This window comes from Hyperolius riggenbachi, chromosome 3, assembly GCF_040937935.1.
Source record: "Hyperolius riggenbachi isolate aHypRig1 chromosome 3, aHypRig1.pri, whole genome shotgun sequence".
NCBI lineage: Eukaryota > Metazoa > Chordata > Amphibia > Anura > Hyperoliidae > Hyperolius > Hyperolius riggenbachi.
This window is the reverse complement of record NC_090648.1, coordinates 208,090,735-208,114,922: the sequence shown is the minus strand read 5'-3', so window position 1 is coordinate 208,114,922 and position 24,188 is coordinate 208,090,735. Positions and strand designations below refer to the sequence as shown.

General features: G+C 44.5%; 1 protein-coding gene across 2 annotated transcripts in view; it reads left to right on the top strand.

The window, feature by feature from the left end:
- The first annotated feature begins 1,224 nt into the window (after positions 1 to 1,224).
- The window catches only part of SORD (sorbitol dehydrogenase), a 39,582-nt gene continuing 16,618 nt past the window's right edge, over positions 1,225 to 24,188 (top strand). Inside the window, exons 1-4 of one of the 2 annotated variants that reach the window (XM_068275602.1) lie at positions 1,225 to 1,291; positions 13,027 to 13,244; positions 19,657 to 19,690; positions 21,755 to 21,919. In XM_068275602.1, the coding sequence (XP_068131703.1) occupies positions 13,176 to 13,244; positions 19,657 to 19,690; positions 21,755 to 21,919 (268 nt within the window). In that variant the 5' untranslated portion in view covers positions 1,225 to 1,291; positions 13,027 to 13,175. Of the gene's footprint in view, positions 1,292 to 1,407; positions 1,480 to 13,026; positions 13,245 to 19,656; positions 19,691 to 21,754; positions 21,920 to 24,188 lie in introns of those variants that run through there. The other variant, XM_068275603.1, reaches the window with a different exon arrangement.

Sequence of the window (24,188 nt, the reverse complement as noted above, 5' to 3'; positions counted from 1 at the left end):
TTCACATTCATCCGTTTGAACGGATCCTTTCCGCATGATCCCCCGAACGGACCACAAGTTTCCATCTGTAGCAGTTTTTCCGGACTGCTGAGCCCAGCAGAAAGAAAACGGAAGCTGCATTGGGGACACTAAAATAAAAAGAACATTTCTTCACACTATGTCGCACGGGACAGTTAAAAATGGCGCACAGCGCCAGATGAATAAGAAGGGCGCCCCATAGACTTGCATTATATAACGCTATTTAGCGTTATAAGTGTTAAAAAATGGCGCAGGCAGTGTGCCTTACACTTATAACGCTAAATAGCGTTATAAAGCTTCAAAATTTCTGAGGACAGAGGGGTCGGGGGGAAGAGAGAGGCAGCGGACACTGGAGGGCATAGGCAGCGGACGAAGATGTGTGCAATATGCATACATTACCTTGTCCTGGGCCGCCGATCGCTCCTTCCCTCCGCTCCTTCACTTCCTCCATTCGTTTACTGTAGTCCTGCAGCCGGCCAATCACCATGCGGTTTCATTCTCCGCATGGTGATTGGCCGGCTGCAGGACTACAGCAAACAAACTAGGAAGTGAAGGAGCGGAGGGAAGGAGCGATCGGCGGCCCGGGACAAGGTAATGTATGCATATTGCACACATCTTCGTCCGCTGCCTATGCCCTTCAGTGTCCGCTGCCTATGCCCTTCAGTGTCCGCTGCCTCTCTCCCCCAACCCCCGCTGCCTATACTAGCGACCCGCAGCCCCCTGGCGTACCGTGCTGAAATAAATGTAGCATAAAACGCTATTTACCGTTTTAATGTATTTTCGGTAAATAGCGTTTTATGATACATTTATCGGCAGAACGGTGCGCCATTTTTCTCCCTGCGCCATTTTTAGATGGACCCATGTCGCAACCTGCACACCACACTCTATGTGAACACCCCATGGGAATATCATGGCATCTATTGTCTGTTATGATGCAACACAACAAACTTGGTGTGAAAGAGCCCTAAAAAAAGATCTAATTACAATGCACACACATAATTATCTCCTGAATGTATTTTTAGTTCAGGTTTGTTTTTACTGCAGAAAGTTCAGAATCCGGATGATGCTATTTATTGGCTGATCAGAAAAAGTAAAAGATTTTACAAAGGTAGTTTCTTTTAACAGTTAACCAGCAATTGGTGTCATTCAGATTCTAAACTTCCTGCTTATACTTGTTGTCGAGCAATAAAGCTTGTTGACAATTAAAAAAAAAATGGGAAGACAGCCAGGAAGGGAAGCACGTGGGTAATGAGGAAGCAGAGGGAGTCGCAGAGTGAGTACAGTGGACGTGCTTGTGTCATTAGAGAGCCTACGTTGTGGAGACAGCTTTGGTGGAGAAAGGGGGGTGTAGAGCTGCTAGAAGAACAGCTTGTACGCATAGTCAATGATTCAGTTTATACGAGTAGAATGTACAGCTGTATGAGTCAGGATCGTGCGTGTGCATATGCATCACTTTACAGTGTAAGACAGGCTTCAGCTGTTCACATTATTTTGTGCTTTTCCTGCTCAGATGTGCTTTAAAAAAAAGGTTTCTGGAGCCATTACTGTATGTGACAGTAGCTCGTATAGGCAGTGAATAGTTAAAGATTTCCAATTAATTATTAACTTGTTGGGCTACACTATGACAAACTAAGCCATCTACTCCTACACTGGCACAGCGCAGTGGACAATATTCGCATCACAACGTGATACAATGATTTTCCTATGGGCCTATCAGATTGATTGCTGTATGGTGGGTCAGCATGAACTGCCTTTATGTGGAAGTTTATTGTGGAAGTGAGACATCTGTTCATTGCACTGTGTGGTTGCATTGCGGCTTTGTCGCTTTGCGATTGCATAGCGATCTGCATAGGTTTGAAAGGAGCTTTAACCACTTGATGACCCAGCCTTTACCCCCCCCCCCCCCCCTCTTAAAGACCAGCGCTGTATTTGCTGATCTGTGCTGGGTGGGCTCTACAGCCCCCAGCACAGATCAAACACCAGGCAGAGCGACCAGATCGCCCCCTTTTTTCCCCACTAGGAGGATGATGTGCTGGGGGGGTCTGATCGCTTCTGCCTGCGTGTGGCTGGCGGGGGGCACCTCAAAGCCCCCTCCACCGCAGGATTCCCACTCTCCTCCCTCCCTTCCCCGGAGATTCGAGGCTGTACAGGAACGGATCTGTCCTGTGTAGCCTCTAACAGGCTCCTGCCTGTCATGTGACAGCGATCCCCGGCCGCTGATTGGCCGGGGATCGCTGATCCAGTACAACGCTGCTACTGTTAGCAGTGTTGTACAAATGTAAACAAAGCGGATCATTTCCGCTTGTGTTTACATTTAACCTGCGATTCACGGAGGCCCCCCCCGCCGTGAATTGACAGGAAGCAGCCGCTCGCGCTTCCTGATTAATTAGCCTGCAGCCGGCGACGCAGATCTGCGTCGCTGGTCCTGCAGCTGCCACTTTGCCGGGTATGAGTGCGCGGTCGACCACGCTTTCTGCGCCTGTGCAGGCCTGGCCACGCGTATCCTTCATGTTCCCATCCTCAATAGCATCCTGCACAGGACGCTATTGCAGATAGGAACGCAAAGAAAAATACACGCGGCCAGGCCTGTCAGCGAAAACAAAACTAGCTGGCGGCAGAGGACAGGAGGCTCCGTGAGTGTCTGCAAGGGAACGGGATGGCTGGAGGGGTCTGGTAGAAGCCCCAGGCAAGTTAACTGATTTTTTTTTAATTTTTTTTTATTTTTTTTTTATTCCTAGCTTAAAGAGAAACTCCAACCTAGAATTGAACTTTATCCCAATCAGTAGCTGATACCCCCTTTTACATGAAAAATATAGCTGTTTACAGCTGTCTCTAACAGCCAAAACAGCTAGGAGCAGCTACATAACCTGCCCACAGTAAAAATGTCACCATGTAATAAATGTCAGAATGTAAACCGGGGAGATGAAATATTTTACAATGGGAAAACACTGACTAAATCATTTATACATAATTATGGTAAAAAATGAAGCACTTTTTTTTACTACATTATTCTCACTGGAGTTCCTCTTTAAGTGTCCCTTTAAGGCACACACTAATGGTACAGTTTTCAAGTACCCCTGACCTATTCGAAAAAAAAGTATTAACCCCCACATTTTCCAAATATTTACCTCCTGCAGAATCAGCCCTGCATCCTGTCATGTTCATCCAGGGTCACGTTCAGTTACTGTCCTTGAACAAAAAATGGCTCCATTAACCACTTGGCGACCGCCCACTGTAGATTAGCGGCAGCAAAGTGGCATGCCCAGGACCACGTAACGCCAATTGGCGTCGGGTCCTGGGACTTCAGCTGGCCGGGGATCGCGCGCTGTGATGCGCGCGCATCCGCCGGCAATAGGCTCCACCCACCTGCCGATCGGAAGCGCCGGCGGGTTGTTAACCCCTGGATCGCTGCATCTAAAGCGTAATGTATACAAAGCGTATTATGCAGGCTGCCTCCTGCCCTGGTGGTCCCAGTAATCGAGGGACCACCAGGGCAGGCTGCAGCCATCCTAGTCTGCACCCAAACACACTGATCTGCCCCCCCCTGCCCTCTGATTGCCCACAGCACCTCTCAGACCCCCCCTCCCACCCCCTCAGACCCCTATTTTTACCCAATCACCCCCCTAATCACTCCCTGTCACTATCTGTCAACGCTATTTTTTAGATTAGGCCCTTAACTGCCCCCTGGGGGCTCCTGATCACCCCCACACCCTCAGATCATCCCCAGACCCCCCCCCCTGTGTACTGTATACATCTATCCTCCCCTATAATCACCTGTCAATCACCCATTAATCACCCCCTGTCACTACCTATCACTGATACCCGTCAGATCAGACCCTAACGTCTCATCACCCACCCACACCCTCAGATCGCCCGCAGACTCACCATCAGATCACCTCCCAAGTGCATTGTTTACATTTGTTCTCTCCTCTAAACACCCACTAATCACCCACCAATCACCCCCTGTCACCGCTACCTATCAGATCAGACCCTAATCTGCCCCATGTGGGCACCCAATCACCCGCCCACACTCTCAGATAGCCCCCAAGACCCGCTCTGATCAACTCGCCAGTGCATTGCTTGCATATATTCTCCCTTGTAATCACCAACTGATCACCTAGCAATCACCCCGTCACCACCTGTCACTGCTACCCATCAGATCAGACCCTAATCTGCCCCTTGCGGGCACCCAATCACCCGCCCACACCCTGAGATAGCCCCCAGACTCCTCTAATCACCTCCCCAGTGCATTATTTACATTTGTTCTCCCCTCTAATCACCCATCAATCACCCCCTGTTACCACCTGTCACTGCTACCCATCATACCCATCAGATCAGACCCTCATCTGCCCCTTGCGGGCACCCAATGACCGACCCACACCTTCAGATCGCCCTCAGATACCCCCGATCACCTCCCCAGTGCATTGCTTGCATCTATTCCCCCCTCTATTCACACCCTGAGACACCAATCAATCACCTCCTGTCACCCCCTAGCACACCTACCCATCAAATCAGACCCTAATTTGTCCCGTGTGGGCTCCTGATCATTTAGCCAAACCCTCAGATCCCCCTCAGACTCCCTTTCGATCACCTCCTCAGTGCATTGATTGCATCTATTCTCCCCTCTAATCACCCACTGAGACACCCATCAATCACCTCCTGTCACCCCCTAGCACTCCTATCCATCAGATCAGGCCCTAATCTGCCCCCCTGCGGGCTTCTGATCACCCGGCCAAACCCTCACCCGCCCCACCGCAGTGACAGAATTTTTTCTTTTCTGATCACTGCTGGTACGACTTAATTGTGGCAAGACCAACCGTTATGCCACACAATACGCAACCGCCAATCCAAGAAGCTACTATGCCCAACCTTTACGGTGGAAGCCACTCCAAGATTCCGAACGTAACATTTTTTGGGGCCTTCTCCTTAACATGGGTCTAGTCAAAAAGTATGTATTGCGGTCTTATTGGTTTACACACCCAATACATCACATGCCCATGTTCTCTGCTGTCATGTCCAGGTCACGATTTGAGAACATCCTGCGCTTCCTGCACTTCAGTGCCAATACAACCTGTCATCTAAGAGGCCACCCTGCTTATGACTGGTTCCACAAAATTCGGCCCCTCATAGACCATCTGTCATCAAAATTTGCAGATGCTTATACCCCTGAACAGTCATTTTGAGGCATTTGGTTTCTAGACTACTCCTCACGGTTTTGGGCCCCTAAAATGCCAGGGCCGTATAGGAACCCCACAAGTGACCCCATTTTAGAAAGAAGACTCCCCAAGGTATTCCGTTAGGTGTATGATGAGTTCATAGAAGCTTTTATTTTTTTGTCACCAGTTAGCGGAAATTGATATTTGTTTTTTTTTTTTCACAAAGTGTAATTTTCCGCTAACTTGTGACAAAAAATAAAATCTTCTATGAACTCACCATACTCCTAACTGAATACCTTGGGGTGTCTTCTTTCGAAAATGGGGTCATTTGTGGGGTTCCTATACTGTCCTGGCATTTTAGGGGCCCTAAACCGTGAGGAATAGTCTCTTTAAAATGACCTGTGAAATCCTAAAGGTACTCATTGGACTTTGGGCCCCTTAGCGCAGTTAGGGTGCAAAAAAGTGCCACATACTGTATGTGGTATCGCTGTACTCGGGAAAAGTGGTATAATGTGTTTTGGGGTGTATTTGTACACATACCTATGCTGGGTGGGAGAAATATCTCTGTAAATGGACAACTGTGTGTAAAAGAAAAAAAAAAAAAAAAAAAAATCTCATGTACAGAGATATTTCTCCCACCCAGCATGGGTATGTGTAAAAATACACCCCAAAACAGATTATACTATTTCTCCTGAGTACGGCGATACCACATGTGTGACACTTTTTGCAGCCTAGGTGCGCTAAGGGGACCAAAGTCTTATGAGCACCTTTAGGCTTTACAGGGGTGCTTACAATTTTGCACCCCCCAAAATGCCAGGACAGTAAATACACCCCACAAATGACCCCATTTTGGAAAGTAGACATCCCAAAATATTGAGAGGGGCATGGTGAGTCCGTGGCAGATTTCATTTTTATTTTTCACAAGTTAGCAGAAATGGAAACATTTATTTATTTTGTCACAAAGTGTCATTTTCCGCTAACTTGTGACAAAAAATAAAATCTTCTATGAACTCACCATGCCTCTTAGTGAATACTTTGGGATGTATTCTTTCCAAAATGGGGTCATTTGGGGGGTATTTATACTATCCTGGAATTCTAGCACCTCATGAAACCTGACAGGTGCTCAGAAAAGTCAGAGATGCTTCAAAATGGGAAAATTCACTTTTTGCACCATACTTTGTAAACTCTATAACTTTTACCCAAACCAATAAATATACACTTATTGGATTTTTTTTTATCATAGACATGTAGCACAATAAATTTGGACAAAAATGTATATAGAAATTTTACTTTATTTGAAAAATAAGCACAGAAAGTTAAAAAAAATCATTTTTTTTGACAATTCATGTCTTTTTTTATGAATATAATAAAAACTAAAAATCACAGCAGCAATCAAATAGCACCAAAAGAAAGCTGTATTAGGGACAAGAAAAGGAGGTAAAATTCATTTAGATGGTAGGTTGTATGACCGAGCAATAAACCGTTAAAGCTGCAGTGGTGTGAATGGAAAAAGTGTCTGGTCCTTAAAGAGAACCCTGAGGGGGGTTTGAAGAATATTATCTGCATACAGAGGCTGGATCTGCCTATACAGCCTAGCCTCTGTCGCTATCCCAAACCCCCCTAAGGTCCCCCTGCACTCTGCAATCCTTCATAAATCACAGCCACGCTGCTGACAAACAGCTTGTCAGAGCTGGCTGTGTTTATCTCTATAGTGTCAGTCTGCTGCTCTCCCCGCCTCCTGGAGAACTCCAGTCCCCGCCTGCATCCCTTCCCTCCCTGCTGATTGGAGGGAAGGGACGGGGGCAGGGACCGGAGCTATGCAGGAGGCGGGGGAGCAGCTGAGACTGACACTACAGATGTAAACACAGCCTCAGCCTGATTTATGAGGGATTGCAGAGTGCAGGGGGATCTTAGTGGGGTTTGGGATAGCAACAGAGGCTGGGCTGTATAGGCAGATCCAGCCTCTGTATGCAGATAACATTCTTTAAACACACCTCAGGTTCTCTTTAAAGGACTTCCGAGGCCAAAATCTGCCCCCAAAACGTAAAAAAAGTTAACTACCTGCATGACTTTGTAAGGCACGGAGGACGCCGTCCGTGCCGTTCCGCCTGGTCCCCTCTGCTCAATAGCCCCCCGAAAGGCTGCGACACCACGGTCCGGGTCGGTATCTGCAGCCTGCATAAAAATGGCCGCCGGAGCTGGCCACGGCTGCGCAGTCTGCATAGCCGCTACTACGGCTGCGCAGCTCTAGGGCCAACCCCCGATCCACGTAACAGGCAGCGTGGATCGGAGGGTTGGCCCTAGAGCTGCGCAGCCACAGTAGCAGCTATGTGGACTGCGCAGCCGTGGCCAGGTCCGGCGGCCATCTTTATGCAGGCTGCAGATACTGACCCGGACCGTGGGGTCGCAGCCTTTCGGGGGGCTATTGAGCAGAGGGGACCAGGTGGAACGGCACAGAGGGCGCAGACGGCATCCTCCATGCCTTACAAAGTCATGCAGGTAGTTAACTTTTTTTACATTTTGGGGGCAGATTTTGGCCTCGGAAGTCCTTTAAGGGGTTTTATGACTGCAGTCCTTAAGTGGTTAAAATGGTGCTGACCCCGGCACTGTTACCTCATGGAAGATGCTGTGAGTTAAGGTATGTCACAGCACCATATTAGGGGATATATGTTTAGCTTATTTTATTTAAGTATTTATATAGCGCCCAACATATTATACAGCACTGTACAGGGTACAGGTCCTTCTCAAAAAATTAGCATATTGTGATAAAGTTCATTATTTTCTGTAATGTACTCATAAACATTAGACTTTCATATATTTTTAGATTCATTACACACAACTGAAGTAGTTCAAGCCTTTTATTGTTTTAATATTGATGATTTTGGCATACAGCTCATGAAAACCCAAAATTCCTATCTCAAAAAATTAGCACATCATGAAAAGGTTCTCTAAACGAGCTATTAACCTAATCATCTGAATCAACTAATTCACTCTAACTCTAAACACCTGCAAAAGATTCCTGAGGCTTTTAAAAACTCCCAGCCTGGTTCATTACTCAAAACCGCAATCATGGGTAAGACTGCCGACCTGACTGCTGTCCAGAAGGCCATCATTGACATCCTCAAGCAAGAGGGTAAGACACAGAAAGAAATTTCTGAACGAATAGGCTGTTCCCAGAGTTCTGTATCAAGGCACCTCAGTAGGAAGTCTGTGGGAAGGAGCAAGTGTGGCAGAAAACGTTGCACAACAAGAAGAGGTGACCGGACCCTGAGGAAGATTGTGGAGAAGGACCGATTCCAGACCTTGGGGGACCTGCGGAAGCAGTGGACTGAGTCTGGAGTAGAAACATCCAGAGCCACCGTGTACAGGCGTGTGCAGGAAATGGGCTACAGGTGCTGCATTCCCCAGGTCAAGCCACTTTTGAAACAGAAAAAGCTGCAGAAGCGCCTGACTTGGGCTACAGAGAAGCAACACTGGACTGTTGCTCAGTGGTCCAAAGTACTTTTTTTCGGATGAAAGCAACTTTTGCATGTCATTCAGAAAACAAGGTGCCAGAGTCTGGAGGGAAATGCCAAAATGCCTGAAGTCCAGTGTCAAGTACCCACAGTCAGTGATAGTCTGGGGTGCCATTTCAACTGCTTGTGTTGGTCCACTGTGTTTTATCAAGGGCAGGGTATTTGTAGCTAGCTATCAGGAGATTTTGGAGCACTTCATGCTTCCATCTGCTGAAAAGCTTTATGGAGATAAAGATTTCATTTTTCAGCACGACCTGGCACCTGCTCACAGTGCCAAAACCACTGGTAAATGGTTTACTGACCATGGTATTACTGTGCTCAATTGGCCTGCCAACTCTCCTGACCTGAACCCCATAGAGAATCTGTGGGATATTGTGAAGAGAAAGTTGAGAGACGCAAGGCCCAACACTCTGGATGAGCTTAAAGGGAACCTTAACTGCTGCGGAAAAATAAATTCACTTACCTGGGGGCTTTCCCAAGCCTCCTGCAGCCGTCCTGTGCCCGCGCCGGTCCTTCGGTGCCCTCCGGTCTCCCTCCGCCGCTGAGTTTCGATTTCGGACGACTGCCAGTCGTCCTGGGGCCTCTTCGGCATTCCTGGTCGTAAACTGCAGTAAAGCGCGTCCGCATGACGCGTTTGACGTCATGCGATGACGCGTTTGGCGTCATGCGGACGCGCTTTACTGCAGTTTACGACAAGGAATGCGGAAGAGGCCCCAGGACGACTGGCAGTCGTCCGAAATCGAAACTCAGCGGCGGAGGGAGACCGGAGGGCACCGAAGGACCGGCGCGGGCACAGGACGGCTGCAGGAGGCTTGGGAAAGCCCCCAGGTAAGTGAATTTATTTTTCCGCAGCAGTTAAGGTTCCCTTTAAGGCCGCTATCGAAGCATCCTGGGCCTCCATAACACCTTAGCAGTGCCACAGGCTGATTGCCCCCATGCCACGCCGCATTGAAGCAGTTATTTCTGCAAAAGGATTCCCGACCAAGTATTGAGTGCATAACTGAACTTAATTATTTGAAGGTTGACTTTTTGTTTTAAAAACACTTTTCTTTTATCGGTCGGAGAAAATATGCTAATTTTTTGAGATAGGAATTTGGGGTTTTTATGAGCTGTATGCCAAAATCATCAATATTAAAAAAAATAAAAGGTTTGAACTACTTCAGTTGTGTGTATTTGAATCTAAAATATATGAAAGTCTAATGTTTATCAGTACATTACAGAAAAGAATGAACTTTATCACAATACGCTAATTTTTTGAGAAGGACCTGTATATTGTCTTGTCACTTAACTGTCCCTCAGAGGGGCTCACAATTTAATCCCTACCATAGTTATACGTCTATGTATGTATCGTGTAGTGCACGTATCAGTCTAGGGCCAATTTAGGGGGAAGGCAATTAACTTATCTGTATGTTTTTGGGATGTGGGAGGAAACCCACACACACAGGGAGGACATACAAACTCTATGCAGATGTTGACCTGGCTGGGATTGGAACCAGGGACCCAGCGATGCAAGGCTAACCACTACACTACCATGCTGCCCAAGCCTAATATTAATACTTTCAGCAAAGAATCACCCAAACGATCAGTTAAACGTTATAGGGTTGGCAAGTGATAAACTTCATTGATGTCCTAAATCACAAGTACTACCTGGGTCGCGGCTTAGCTTCCGATTAGTGGAAGCTGAAAGAGGCAGGGAGGTATGTTATGGAGGAGGCGGGGGAGAACAATGCAGGGGGGAGGCAGAGGAGAAGACCATTGATAAGTGAAAAGTAAATTGCAGGCTAGCGACAAGCAGAGTGTCGCTAGCCTGCCGCTATTTTCAGGGGGGGGGGGGGGGGCAGCAGAGCCCGGGGGTGCGGAGCACTTGCTTCTGTATCCTATTAACTTTTGTAAAACACACCTCGGGTTCTCTTTCTTTAAACACTTGCTGTGAGATTTTTTTGCACTTGTGGGTCCGAAGTGCAAACACACCTAGGGGGTGGCCACATGATAGGGTAGGTAGAGGGAAGTTTTATTGGCCCTAGTCTAGTTTAGGGGACCTAGCAGGAAACTTCATAGGGAAATTCAGCTTACGTGATTGGGTGGATAACACTTTTTTGGGACTGCTAGGTTTCCAATAGGTTGTAGCAAACTACACCCACACTATTTGGCCAATCACAATGCTTCCTGCTGTAGAGGGTGCTGTGACTGAAGAACTATTCCGATGTGGTTTCCAGCTGGGTCCCCTAAGCCAGGGCTTCCTAACCCTGTCATTTTGTACCCCCAGCTATGCATGTTTACTGAAAATCCACAGAGATAGGTAATCGACTCTGCTGAGACAGCAATCATGTCACCTGTGAATGTTTGTGGTTTTCTGCAAAACAAGTACTGTTGGTGGTACTTAAAGTGAACCAGAGACGAAGCACCCTCATGTATTTTACCATATATATCAGTGGGAACATTAGAGAAAACACCTACCCTGCTTTCCGTTTCATCCTCACTGCTAAAAGTGTCTGTTAACAGCTGTGATAAGAATCCCAGACTGAGCATTCAGTCTAGCTTTGCCGGGAATGATTATTGCTGAGTCATTATAGCAGAGCCACAAGTGGGCAGGCTTGAGCTTGAAAAGACACCAGAGAAGACAGCTATAATCATTCCGTAGCAAAGCCAGACTGAATGCTCAGTCGGGGTTTCTTATCAGAGGAGATAACAGTCAGATTAAACATAGAACAATGAAACAAAGAGCAGATTAGGTGTTTACTGTCATGTTCGCACTGATTTATAAGGTAAAATTACATGCGTCTCTGGTTCCCTTTTAAAGGTCCTGTTTTTAAAGGGACCCTGAGCGGTAAATAAAAATGAAATTTGGACTTACTTGGGGCTTCCTCTAGCCCCCTGTAGCCCGTGAGATCCTCCGGCATCCTCTTCTTCCCTCTCCTGGCCCTGCTGGTTTTTATTTACCGCTCAGGGTCCCTTTAAAGAGAACCCGAGGTGAGTATTTTATATCTTAGTAGAACACAGAGACATGTTCTGTGCATAATTACATGCCTCTGTGTCTCTGTATTGCCGCCTCTAGTCCCCCCCCCCCTCCCCGGGGTCTGTTGTGTCCCCCAAAAAAGCGCTAGGCTAGCGAAAATCTTCTTGTCGCTAGCCTTGTATTTACCTGCAGCCTGTCATTCTATATCGGATCCCCCTCCTCTGTCCCCGCCGCAATGTGCTTCCTCCAATCTGAAGCTAAGACGCGACCTGGGAGGTACTTCTCGACGAATATATATTTCTTGATCTCTCGTCTATTTTTAAACTTCTCATTTTGCAATGTATGGATTTATCCTTTTTCCACAATTCGCTAAAATTCCTCTTTAAATGACTTAACTCATGATTTTTTTCTCCGTATCTGTCTTAACTTGTGTTTTTTCTCGCCTTATTTGACTTAAATCTCTATTTATCTCTCTTTATCTGTTTATCTCATGCGCTAGCTCTCCTTACAGTTAAAGAGAAACCGTGACCAAGAATTGACCTTCATCTCAATCAGTAGCTGATACCCCCTTTCCCATGAGAAATATTTTCCTTTTCACAAACGGATCATCGGGGGCTCTGTATGGTTGTTATTGTGGTGAAACCCCTCCCACAAGTAACTCTGAGGACCATGGTCCTGGCAGTTTCCTGTCTGGGAACCTTGTTGCATTGTGGGAAATAGCGGTTTACAGCTGTCGAAAAAAGCAAGCAGCAGCTACATCACCTGCCAGCAGTACACATGTCACCATGTTAAAAATGTCAGAATGTAAATCAGGGATTGAAATGATTTTACAATGGGCAAACACTGCCTAAATCATTTATACATAATTATTGTAAAAATGAAGCACTTTGTATTACATTATTTTCACTGAAGTTCCTCTTTAGGGCTCAGACACTCTGAGTGATTCTCTGAGCGCTTATTGGCCTCCAGAGCTTTTTAAAAAATGTTCCCATTGACTTACAGTAAAACCGCGATCACTGTAAAATTGTGCAATTTTACAGCAAATTTACTGCAATTTTACCACAATTTTAATGTAAGTCAATGGGAGTGTTTTTTAAAAAGCTCTCAGCTCTGGAGGCCAAAAGGTTCACCTTTGTGAATCAACCCTTATGTTTTGGAAAAAAACCTGTAAAAAATGATTGTATTTTGTATGTATTATTTATATCTGTTATAATATTTTCACCAAAATTATCAACAGGAGTAGTATTCTGTGCCAGGCTTTATGTTTACAATGCTTTAGACAAGTTGATATTGCTACACAACAGTTGCAGATTGTCCTTTTAACAAACTAAGCAGAAAGAGCTCACCAGATTGCATTAACCAGTGTCTCTATCTTTTGCAGAAAGGGTCAAAATCTAAAACAGGAGCTGGCAAACAAAAGGCAGAGATAAAACGTTAACCTGGACTTTAGATGAGCAGCAGAATACTACAATTGCAGCAGCAGCAGAAGTGAATACACATTCTCTGAAGAGCAGCAGAGGACTTAGGACCATGGCAGCAACACATTTTTCTGCAGAGAATCTATCTGTGGTAGTCCATGGAGTTGGAGATCTTCGTTTGGTAAAGCTTTTTCTTTTTAACAATTTATTTGAAGCATTTACTTTCCAGACATCTGAAACAGCCACATCCGTGGAGCCTAAAAACTGACTCCATCCTCACAGCAGCTTCTGATCATGTGATCAATACATTTACACAGACTTTTCAGCTGCAGAACGCTGTTTTCACACAAAAAGAGAGCATTTGAGTATTATAATTATAAAGCTGTTATATTAGGTTAGCAATGTGTACAGTAGCTACGGTGTGGGGGAAGCGGGATTAAGCGTGGCACGCGATGGAGCAGGAGTGGTAAAGAGTAGAACATTGCCCCTGGCCATTGCTTAGATGTAATGATCTAGCACTCTTTGCGATTAATGGCGGGGTGGGGATGTCCTCGGTGGCTGTCCTTTCCATGCAAGATACTTAGTAGAGGAGGCCCAAATGGCTGAGAAACAAACATTTAGCTTGTGCACGAGGCTTCAAAGGTGTGTATGCACCCACAGTTACTATCACGGGCAGGGATCGGGACTCAATCCTGTGGGTGACACTTCAGGGCAGAGTGCTTCATAGACATGCTGCTAGAGACAATATTCTGTTGCTATATAGGGTAGCGGACGGAGAGATGACAGCGGGGCATACGATGGAGCGGCTTCAGGATGGTGGACAATTTGCTTAGCTGTCACTCTCTTGATCTCTTGGCTTTGCATCTGGGCTTCTTCACACAAGCTAGATTTTCTGCAGAGATGGCCTTAGCTGAGAACCCTCTAATGCAGGGGTCTCAAACTCGCGGCCCACGGGCCATTTGCGGCCCTCGGTACAATATTTTGTGGCCCGCGCTGGCAAAAGAGACACGGTAGTGAACCATTTTACCTTATAGTTCGCTTCAGTGCTCCCAAGTAATCTGCCGCATCCCCGTCGCTAAACGAGGGCTGCAGAGCCTCCAAATCCTCCGGGCAAACATCCACGACTGCGCTGAGGGGCAGAGCTTCCAGCTTTAGCTCTACCCCTCCTGACGTCAATCGCCGCACGGATCGCCGCCTCTCCCCACCCCTCTCTGTGAAGGAAGAGTAAGAGGGGCGGGGAGAGGCAACGATCTGCCGCGATTGACGTCAGGAAGGGCAGAGCTGAAGCTGAAAGCTCTGCCCCTTCCAGGAAATGCCGGCGGATTGCCGTCCGGGCAATTTGGGGGCTCTGCAGCCCTCGTTTTGCGGCGGGGACACAGCAGATTACTTGTAATGGGAGCACTGAATCGAACTATAAGGTACAAGAGGCAAAATAGTTCACTTTTTTTGTGAAATCCCTTATGCGGCCCAGCCTCATCCTGACTTTGCCTCCTGCGGCCCCCAGGTAAATTGAGTTTGAGAGCCCTGCTCTAATGTGTGTATGAGTCATAAGCCTGCAGGCTAACAATGCTTCTGTACAGAACTTGACACTGATCTCGGACCCCAGTGTTGGAGTCCTGATCACTGGGGGTGACAGTAAGTGTGTGTACACACCATTACTTATCATTTTCACCCCCAAGATTACATCCTGCCTTGCATGTTACTGTTGTTTTTCTCTGCGATAACCATGGCCGTGGACCTCAATTCTAAATTAGATTAAACTTGTATGATTGAGCCAATGTAGTAGTGCAGGTTTACACAAGAAACCTTTGTATAAAGAAACTTGTCTAACTATTTCAGATCTGATTACTGGCTTCTGTCATGGGTGAGCATAACTTGAAATTATATAATGCAAGTAGTATTTTCATATAGTTTAAACTTGGCAATAAACGTGGTGTCATGTGCTGCTGTAGCCAGGATTGCTGTTTTCTGATTTAAAACTAAGTATGGATAACTTTTCTTGTGTAATAATTGACTAAAAGCGAGGTGTTCAAATGTTGACGGTAAAGGTTAACAGAGGCTTTGTTTGGGTTTAAAACAGGAATAAAAGTTTCTTCTCTAGGATTTTGGTCCCTATATTTATCAGTAGTTTGTGAGAACTGGGCTGGTGATCCTGCCAAGATGAAAACATCATAATTCAACTGTGTAAAAGGCGATACTGCAGGCGATATGTAGGAAGTGCTTAATTTCAGAAGTCATCAGTGTCCCTCAAATGCCAGAGACTTTTTCAAATTATAGAAGAGTAAAGTAAAGCTGATAATAGCGTGTTATACTTTCTCCCATCGTCCTCCAGGATGGCTGCTGCTGAGACATTGCTTGTCCCCTCCCCAAACGGAAACACCTGTAAGAGTAATCAATTTAAAAGAACCCGCCCTTATATAAGGACTCCTCCCTCACCAACTCAGTTTTTGTTTGTTTCCCATCACCTGAGGTAGCCTGGGTATTGAGGAAATAATCCTGGTAAGACTGGTTTTCTAAAGAGGTGGCATCTACTTTAGTTAACTGCAGAAAGATTTCCACAACGAGGAAATATGCAAAAATTCGGAACGCATATTCTTCCTGGAAGGAAAGGAATAATATACAGACGGATGACCTTAAAGAGAAACTCCGACCAAGAATTGAACTTTATCCCAATCAGTAGCTGATACCCACTTTTACATGAAAAATATAATGATTTTCACAAACAGACCATCAGGGGGCGCTGTATGACTGATTTTGTGCTGAAACCCCTCCCACAAGAGGCTCTGGTACCGTATGGTACTCTGGGCAAACTGCCACAATGTAACAATGACACACACAGGAAATGGCTGTTTATAGCTGTCTGTTAAAGCCAGAACAGCTACATAATCTGCCCACAGTAACAATGTCACCATGTAATACATGTCAGAATGTGAATCTGGGAGAGGAAAGATTTTACAATGAGCAAACTCTGACTAAATCATGTATACATAATTATTGTAAAAATTAAGCACCTTTTTATATTAAATTATTTTCACTGGAGTTCCTCTTTAAGATTATTTTGGGAATTTTTACAGAGTGGAATTGATATGGGGCTGAAGGTAAGCGCCCTAGGAGTCCACCTATCGGCCTTATCGGGTTTTCTTCATACACAATTGTCCAAGAAGATTTTTCGTTAAGTCTTATTTTCAGTAGCGAAATTCCAACCAATGCCATAAAAATTAGTTCCTCCTTGGGATTTATCTTTAGTTCTAAATTTCTTGACTTCTGATAAATTTGAACCTATTGCTCAGACCCCTTTAAAGAATCTAACATTAAAGGTAGCAATAACGTCAGCTAGAAGAATTGGGGATGTTCAGGCAATATCCGTTAAGGACCTTTTTTATATGGTTATTTATTCAGAATAGTGTTCAGACCTGACCTAGCCTATCTTCCAAAGATATCTTCAGCTTTTCATCGTTCACAGGAGATTGTTTTACCGTCTTCTTCTCCCAAGCCGCAGGATGTTAGAAGAGCAGTGAAACAGATTAATGTGAGAAGAGCTATCATAGTTTATTTAGAAAGGACAGCTCAGTGGAGAAGATCTAGCTATTTATTTGTATCATATATGGGAGCCTCAAAGGGATTGCAGGCATCAAAAACAAAAAACAAACAAAAAAAAACATAGCTAGATGAGTTAAGGAGCTAATAGGTTGGGCTTACAGGGAATCGCAGGAAGTATTCCATACTAGAATTACGACACATTCTACTCTATCCTTGGCAGCCTCTTGGGCAGAGAGGTCGTGAGCAAGCCTGGAACAGATATGTAAAGCAGCTACCTGGTTGTCACACACAACTTTTGTGAAACACTACAGAGTTGAACTACTGTTAAGCCAGGATCAGAGTTTTTTTTTGGAAGAAAGCATTACAAGCCATCATCCCTCCCTAAGGAAAATTTCTCGCTGGTCTCAGCAGCAGCCATCCTGGAGGACGATGGGAGAAAGTCCCAGCTGCTTACCGGTAGTCGTGTTTCGGCGAGTCCTCCAGGATGGCTGCTGAGTTCCCATCCCTATTGTAATATAGTTGCTAAGTTTGATTTATGTTAAAGGTGATGTACTCTTAATAACTGAGTTGGTGAGGGAGGAGGAGTCCTTATATAAGGGCGGGTTCTTTTAAATTGATTACTCTTACAGGTGTTTCCGTTTGGGGAGGGGACAAGCAATGTCTCAGCATCAGCCATCCTGGAGGACTCGCCGAAACACGGCTACCGGTAAGCAGCTGGGACTTTCCAGTGTGAAATCTAGAAGAACTCTGTTTTACCACTACACTTCCATAATCAGTCTGTCTGTATGTATGTATGTGGTCTGTCTTTTTCTGATTACCAGATATATATATATATATATATATATATAAATACAAAGGGTGCTGCAGCACACAACAGGAAAATAGTGACACTATTTTCCTGTTGTGTGCTGCAGCACCCTTTGTATTTATATATTTCTTATGGAGATTGGGGTTCTCCAGTGCTGCGTGCATGCTTTGCATAGTATTGCATAAAAATCGGTTTGTGCTGCTCATCCCTTGGCTTATATATATATATATATATATATATATATATATATATATATATATATATATATATATATATATATATATATATATATATATATATATATATATATATATATTTATAATTTTTTTTTTTTAAATCAGCCTTTATTAAACAAAAAGAAAGGATGGCATACAAAAATAGCAACATTAATAACACCATCATAAGTTTGACAGTAAACCAGAGCAGCAGGACAATGTGACCAGGCATACCACAATCTTACAGAGAGGAAAATGAGACAAGGTAAGTAATTAAGCATATACAATCATACCAAAACCCCAAACTCGTGTCACGAACAAGATCATAGTCCGGCAATCCAGTAGTGTTGAGCAATCCGGTCCAAATAGATTCAAATTTCTGAGGAGCCCCTCGATGTAGATAAATCAATTTCTCAAGCTTTAGGTAAGTATTCATTTGTTTTATCCAGGTATTAACAGAAAGAGGATTCAATTAATACAGAGTAGTAAAATAAGTTTCCTAGCCTGAAACAAGCAACGATGGAGCATAATTCGCACAGACTCTAACAAGGTAAAACCAGTAAAAATTCCAAGAATACAAAACTGAATTGTTCGATGGACCGTCACTCCAGAGACTTTGTCCACTATGTCTAGAACAGAATTTCAATACCTATGCAATTTGGGGCATCGCCACAGCATGTGCAAAAGATCTCCATGGTCTCTTTGACAGCGTGCACAAATAGGATCATCTCTGCATTTCATAGCATACAACCTTTTGGGGTTCCTATGTAAAATATTTAGCTGAGATAGCTTTTGGGATGCATTAGTAGAAACAATAGGAACAACTTGGAGAGTGTCAGACCAATCTTCCTCCGACAACTCCCCCAAATCCCTCACCAGTTTGTCATACCATTGGAGGGGGGATTTCTTCAAGTACAGAGCAAGCAATAAATAATAGCATGTTGATATAAAGCCACTCCTAGAGTTGGATTGACCAATTGTAATTAATATTGCCAATTGTTCTCCAACTTTTGCACGAGTGGCACTTCTGAAGTACACAAGCTCAGAACACTCCCAGCTGTGGCTGCTGTGCATAGATACATGGACATGCATGGCACGCAGAGTGGACAGAGCATGATTTGAGCCTTTTGTCTTCCGTTTGACTTGCTCCACTCAAAGCCACTAACAAGAAGGCAGAGTGTAGTCCATCCAAACTAAGGAACTGGTAAGTATTGAGACCCCATAATGCATCAGTGCAGGTGTACTTTAATTGTATGTATATTGACAGTGGAACTTTCCTGGAGTCTTACATTCTTATTTTCACTTTTAAGGAATTACATTTTAATCCTGAAGTGTGTACAGCACCCATGTTAGCAATAAAAAAATATATAGTTCATTCAACTGCCAACAAAAAGAAATGGCTTTTCAGCACTCTCCTGCTATCAGGACTGTTTGCTTAGTCAGATAAGTGTTTTGAGAATATTTACTTTTCAGAAGAGCTGCCTTGCTCATTCAGCTAGGTTTATTAACCATTTAGATGAAAGAAAAAAACACACCAAAAAAATCAACACAAGCAAGTCCTAAGTAGGATTGGTGCTATATGAATCCATGTTTATCTCACCGTGTCACATATGTCAGTTCAGGTACACTTTAACCCTTTCGAGACGCCTGAAGGACCACAGCCGTCCTTTCCCTATTGCGCCCGGTGATTACTTTGATTAGCTTACAGTAATCACAGGGTCAGTAGCTAATCACGGAGATGCGGAAGCTCTGCTGTTACTGAGACAGCAGAGCGAGTGCAGCGATGGAACAGCAGCACAAACGCCAAGGACGGCATGAGTGCGCGGTGGTGATGCATTGGAATCTACATCCTTTCAGAGCCGCACAGCCACCAGCAGGACGGAGAGTCCAAAGACGTAGTTCCGGAATTGATTAAGAAGCTTATAATTTCATTTTATATTACAAATCATCATTGTATAATTTGGTGAATAGTAGCATAATATCATGCCTACAAGATTTTTATCTTTCTTCCCTTTTTTTTTCTGTGTCAGGAAAACCGTCCCATTCCTGAACCTGGTTCAAATGGTAAGATGTATTTTAATTTCAACAGTCTTTCCAGAATTTTTTGTGTGAATGCAAATAAAAATAGAATGTTGAGGATTACGAGAAAAATGAATTATATTCAGCGGAAAACAGTACAATGACGCCATATCAGATGTTGAAACTAAAATATTTTTTATATGTATGTATATGTTTGCGCAACAAAAGAGATTGCCAGTGCACAGGACCGTGACAAAAACAAAGGAGTGCTGCTTACCAAATAGCAGAAGTAGTCCAGTATGGAGAAGCACAGCAAAAGCACACATCCAATAAAAATGTTTTATTCCAAATATGCTTAAAGAGAATCTGTATTGTTAAAATCACACAAAAGTAAACATACCAGTGCGTTAGGGGACATCTCCTATTACCCTCTGTCACAATTTCGCCGCTCCTCGCCGCATTAAAAGTGGTTAAAAACAGTTTTAAAAAGTTTGTTTATAAACAAACAAAATGGCCACCAAAACAGGAAGTAGGTTGATGTACAGTATGTCCACACATAGAAAATACATCCATACACAAGCAGGCTGTATACACCCTTCCTTTTGAATCTCAAGAGATCATTTGTGTGTTTCTTTCCCCCTGCATCTCTCATGCACTGAAGTTTCAGGCTGCTCTTTTCTTCCTGCAAACAGCTTTGCCCTTGTCTGTAATTCCTCACTATGTGAAAGCCCAGCCAGCTCAGAGGACGATTTATCCAGCTTGTAAAGGATAAGAGAGAAGTTGCTCTAATCTAAATAACACACAGGCAGTGTGCATAGAGGGGCCTGGAAGGGGGAGTTCATAGCAGAACCACAACAGTGAAGAACTTGGCAGCCTTCCAGACACTGGCTGACAAGTCTGACAAGAGAGAGATAAGTTGATTTATTACAGAGACTGTGATAGTACAAAGTGCTGCAGTAAGCCAGAACACATTAGAATAGCTTTTGGAACTTGTAGGATGATAAAAAACAGGATGCAATTTTTGTTACGGAGTCTCTTTAAGTACAGGCTACAGTACCACACGTGGAAGGGGAGAGGCTCAGGTATAGAGGGGGTCAACAGCCGTTTCACACCAATAATCTGTGGCTTTTCATCAGATCTTGATGAAGCACCATAGATTGTTTTGAAACAGCGGTTTACTCCCTCTCTGCCTGTACTCCTTCCTTTCACATGTGGTGGTACTGTAGCCTGTACTTTTAAGCGTTTGCGTATGTAGATGTTCATTTTGAATCTAGCACCAGCAATCTGGTTCAAACTTGTTGGAAAAGTGCAACCAAAAGACTGAGAAAAAGCTTTGTAAATCTAAAAAACACATATTCTTAATTTAATTGGCAACAGGTCAGTAACATGAATAGGTTCAGGAAGACAATTCCTGAGAGACTGAGTGTCTGAGAAGTAGTGATTAGGAGGGGTACATTATTCTTTGTAACATCATCCTGGCAAATGGGGGGGGAAACCCTGAGTATAATAATCTTGGGATTTTTACCATTTACTGTACATATAGAAAAAACTATCAGAGAATCTAGAAAATTCTCTTTGTGCAAGGGACCAGGCTAAAAGCCAGTATTGGATGGCCATGATTTTCTAGCCCACAGACAGCACTACATGGGCTCAAGAATACTACTTCTATGAACATAGTTTGTCACTTCATCCAGCTGTACCATACAAGGAAGAAGCCAAAGGCCTTCTCCAGACCTAAATTCATTTAAGATGACCAAGTTTTTTTTAAATGATTATAGAATCTTGTAATGTGAACAAAAATGTATTAATCAATATAAATGTTACTAACATAATAAAAATGCAGTATCATATTTTTTGTTTGTTTATGAAGAGACGTTGCACTGTTTAGTGTAGATGATCAGTATATAAATGTTTTGTTTCTTCAGAATGTTGCTAAAGCTGAATTTGCAAATATAAAGCAGTTTAGTGTTTTTAGGCTAAAAATCACATGATTACAATGCTGTTAATGTGATCAGAAATAAATCGCATCGTTTAGGAAGCTGTGGTAAATAAGTCATTAGGAATTGTGGTGTGCAGTCTGTGTTTAATATTGGGGGTTTTTTTGTATAGAGGTTCTATTGAAAATGCATTCAGTTGGAATATGTGGCTCTGATGTACATTACTGGCAGCACGGACGCATCGGAGACTTCATTGTAAAAAAACCTATGGTACTCGGACATGAAGCTGCAGGGACAGTGGTCAAAGTGGGATCCTCAGTAACGCATCTCAAGCCAGGTAATAACATTAATCTTTTTTTTTGGGGGGGGGAGGGGCTGGGGGCTGCGCATCCCAAACCGCACATGCCACACCTGAATGATTAGTCGCACCATGGTGGAAGGGTCCATTACCTAATAATTTGCATGCAAAATGTTTGTGGAAGTCATTCTCCATATTTTAAATAAATGCGGCATCTGTTTGAATGCAAGGGGCTTGATTCACAAAGCGGTGCAAACTGTTTAGCACGGGTGTGCTAAGCAGTTAGCACGTAAAGTGCCGTTCACTGACTTTTGCGCGCGCAATTTGCTGCAAATCGTGGCAAATTGCGTGCGCAAAAGTCTGCGATCGCGCGAATCGCGGCACTTTGCGCGGGCAAAAGTCCGCGAACTGCAGTTCACGTGCTAACTGTTTAGCACACCCGTGCTAAACTGTTTGCACTGCTTTGTGAATCAAGCCCTAGGTGTGCATTTAGCTTGTCCACAGGTGCACCTCTAATAGGCTAACTACATACATTGCATTCAAAACGGGTGCAATTCAAATGCATTCATGACTCCAATTTCTAATTGAACCGAAAATTGACACGCAAGCTTGGATACAGGCTGGGAGCAGCTAGCCTTGTAGTTATACTGTTTATAGCAGGTTGCAAAATTGACATTGCCATTGGATGGCCTCTTGTACAGTTTGCTGAAAGTAAAAATTACATGAATTAACTGGCAAAAGACCGGCTGCGGTCACTAGATCCAGGACATCTAACTGAGATTCCCAGAATAAGAATAAGCAGTGTGATGAGGTGGGTAGGGATTGTTGTATTTTTTTTCCATTTTAAACATTCTAAAAAAAGCAGTTATTAAATTCTCAAGAACCTTAGGCAGGGAACACACTTGACTTTCAGTTTTCCGCGCGCGTTTTTCTGCATACTTTTTCTGCACACTAAGTGTTTCCATGCAGGAAAACGCGCGCGGTTTTTCACAGCAGCTGATGTAAATGATAGAGGAAACTGCCAAAATGTGCAGAGTCATGCAGAATGTCAGTTTTTATTCTGCGTGCGAACAACACAGTAAGTGTGAACTAGCACATTGATTAACATGAGTTCTCAGTTTTTCTGTGCAGAAAACGCGTACGAAAACAGTCAAGTATGTTCCCTGCCTCAAGGGATAATTTGCATGCTTTCAGCATCCTTCTGATTGACAGCATCCTAACCTCAGTTTTACTATGAAAGAAGGAGAGATTAACATAAGGCGAACTCCAAGCATGGAACATAAATTCTCTTGTTTGAGAGAAAACATTCTGGCCTTCCCAAGAAGGCTCCGGATAGTTCCCAGTCCTCTTCTCTTTCATTTTTGGGCCATGGTGTAGTGAATAGAAAGCTCTCTCATCTTGCATTGCTTGAGTCCCTGGTTCAAGTCTGGGCCAGCACACTGTCTGCATGACAATTTGTATATTGTCCCAGTGGTAGTTTGGGGTTCCTCTTGGCACTCTAGTTTCCTTTTACATCTCAAAAATATACCTGTAAGTTAATTGGTCCCCCACACACAATTGCCCTTAGACTATGATAGGGGCACTAGACTATAACTATGGTTAGAATTAGATTGTAAGTGACATGACTATGTGCTCTGTAAAGTACTGGTGAACACACAGTAATAATAATGATGTTGTTGTGACAGTGCTAAAATATTCTACCTACATGATGGGCTTGATGTGTACAGCATCTCCAATCGAGTTACATTAACCACTTGAGGACCGCCCCCAGCCGATGGGCGGCGGCAAAGACCGGGCCCAAACGACCGCAATACGCCCATCGGCGGGGGCGGCTGCGGGAGTGTCTGTGCGGCGATCGCGTCATTCGTGACGCGATCAGCCGCCGGGGACTGGCTCCGCCCACCGTTCGTTGTAACCCGCCGGCCGTTCGGAAGCGCCGGCGGGTTACTAGCACCCGGATCGCCGCATGTAACAAGTATAATAGGCTTTGTAATGTATACAAAGCCTATTATACTGGCTGCCTCCTGCCCTGGTGGTCCCAGTGTCCGAGGGACCACCAGGGCAGGCTGCAGCCACCCTAGTCTGCACCCAAGCACACTGATTTCCCCCTCCCCTGCCCCCTGATCGCCCACAGCACCCCTCAGACCCCCCCCTGCCCACCCCCCAGACCACTGTTTGCACCCAGTCACCCCCCTAATCACCCATCAATCACTCCCTGTCACTATCTGTCAACGCTATTTTATTTTTAAGTCCCTAATCTGCCCCCTACTCCCTCCTGATCACCCCCCCACCGTGTACTGTATGCATC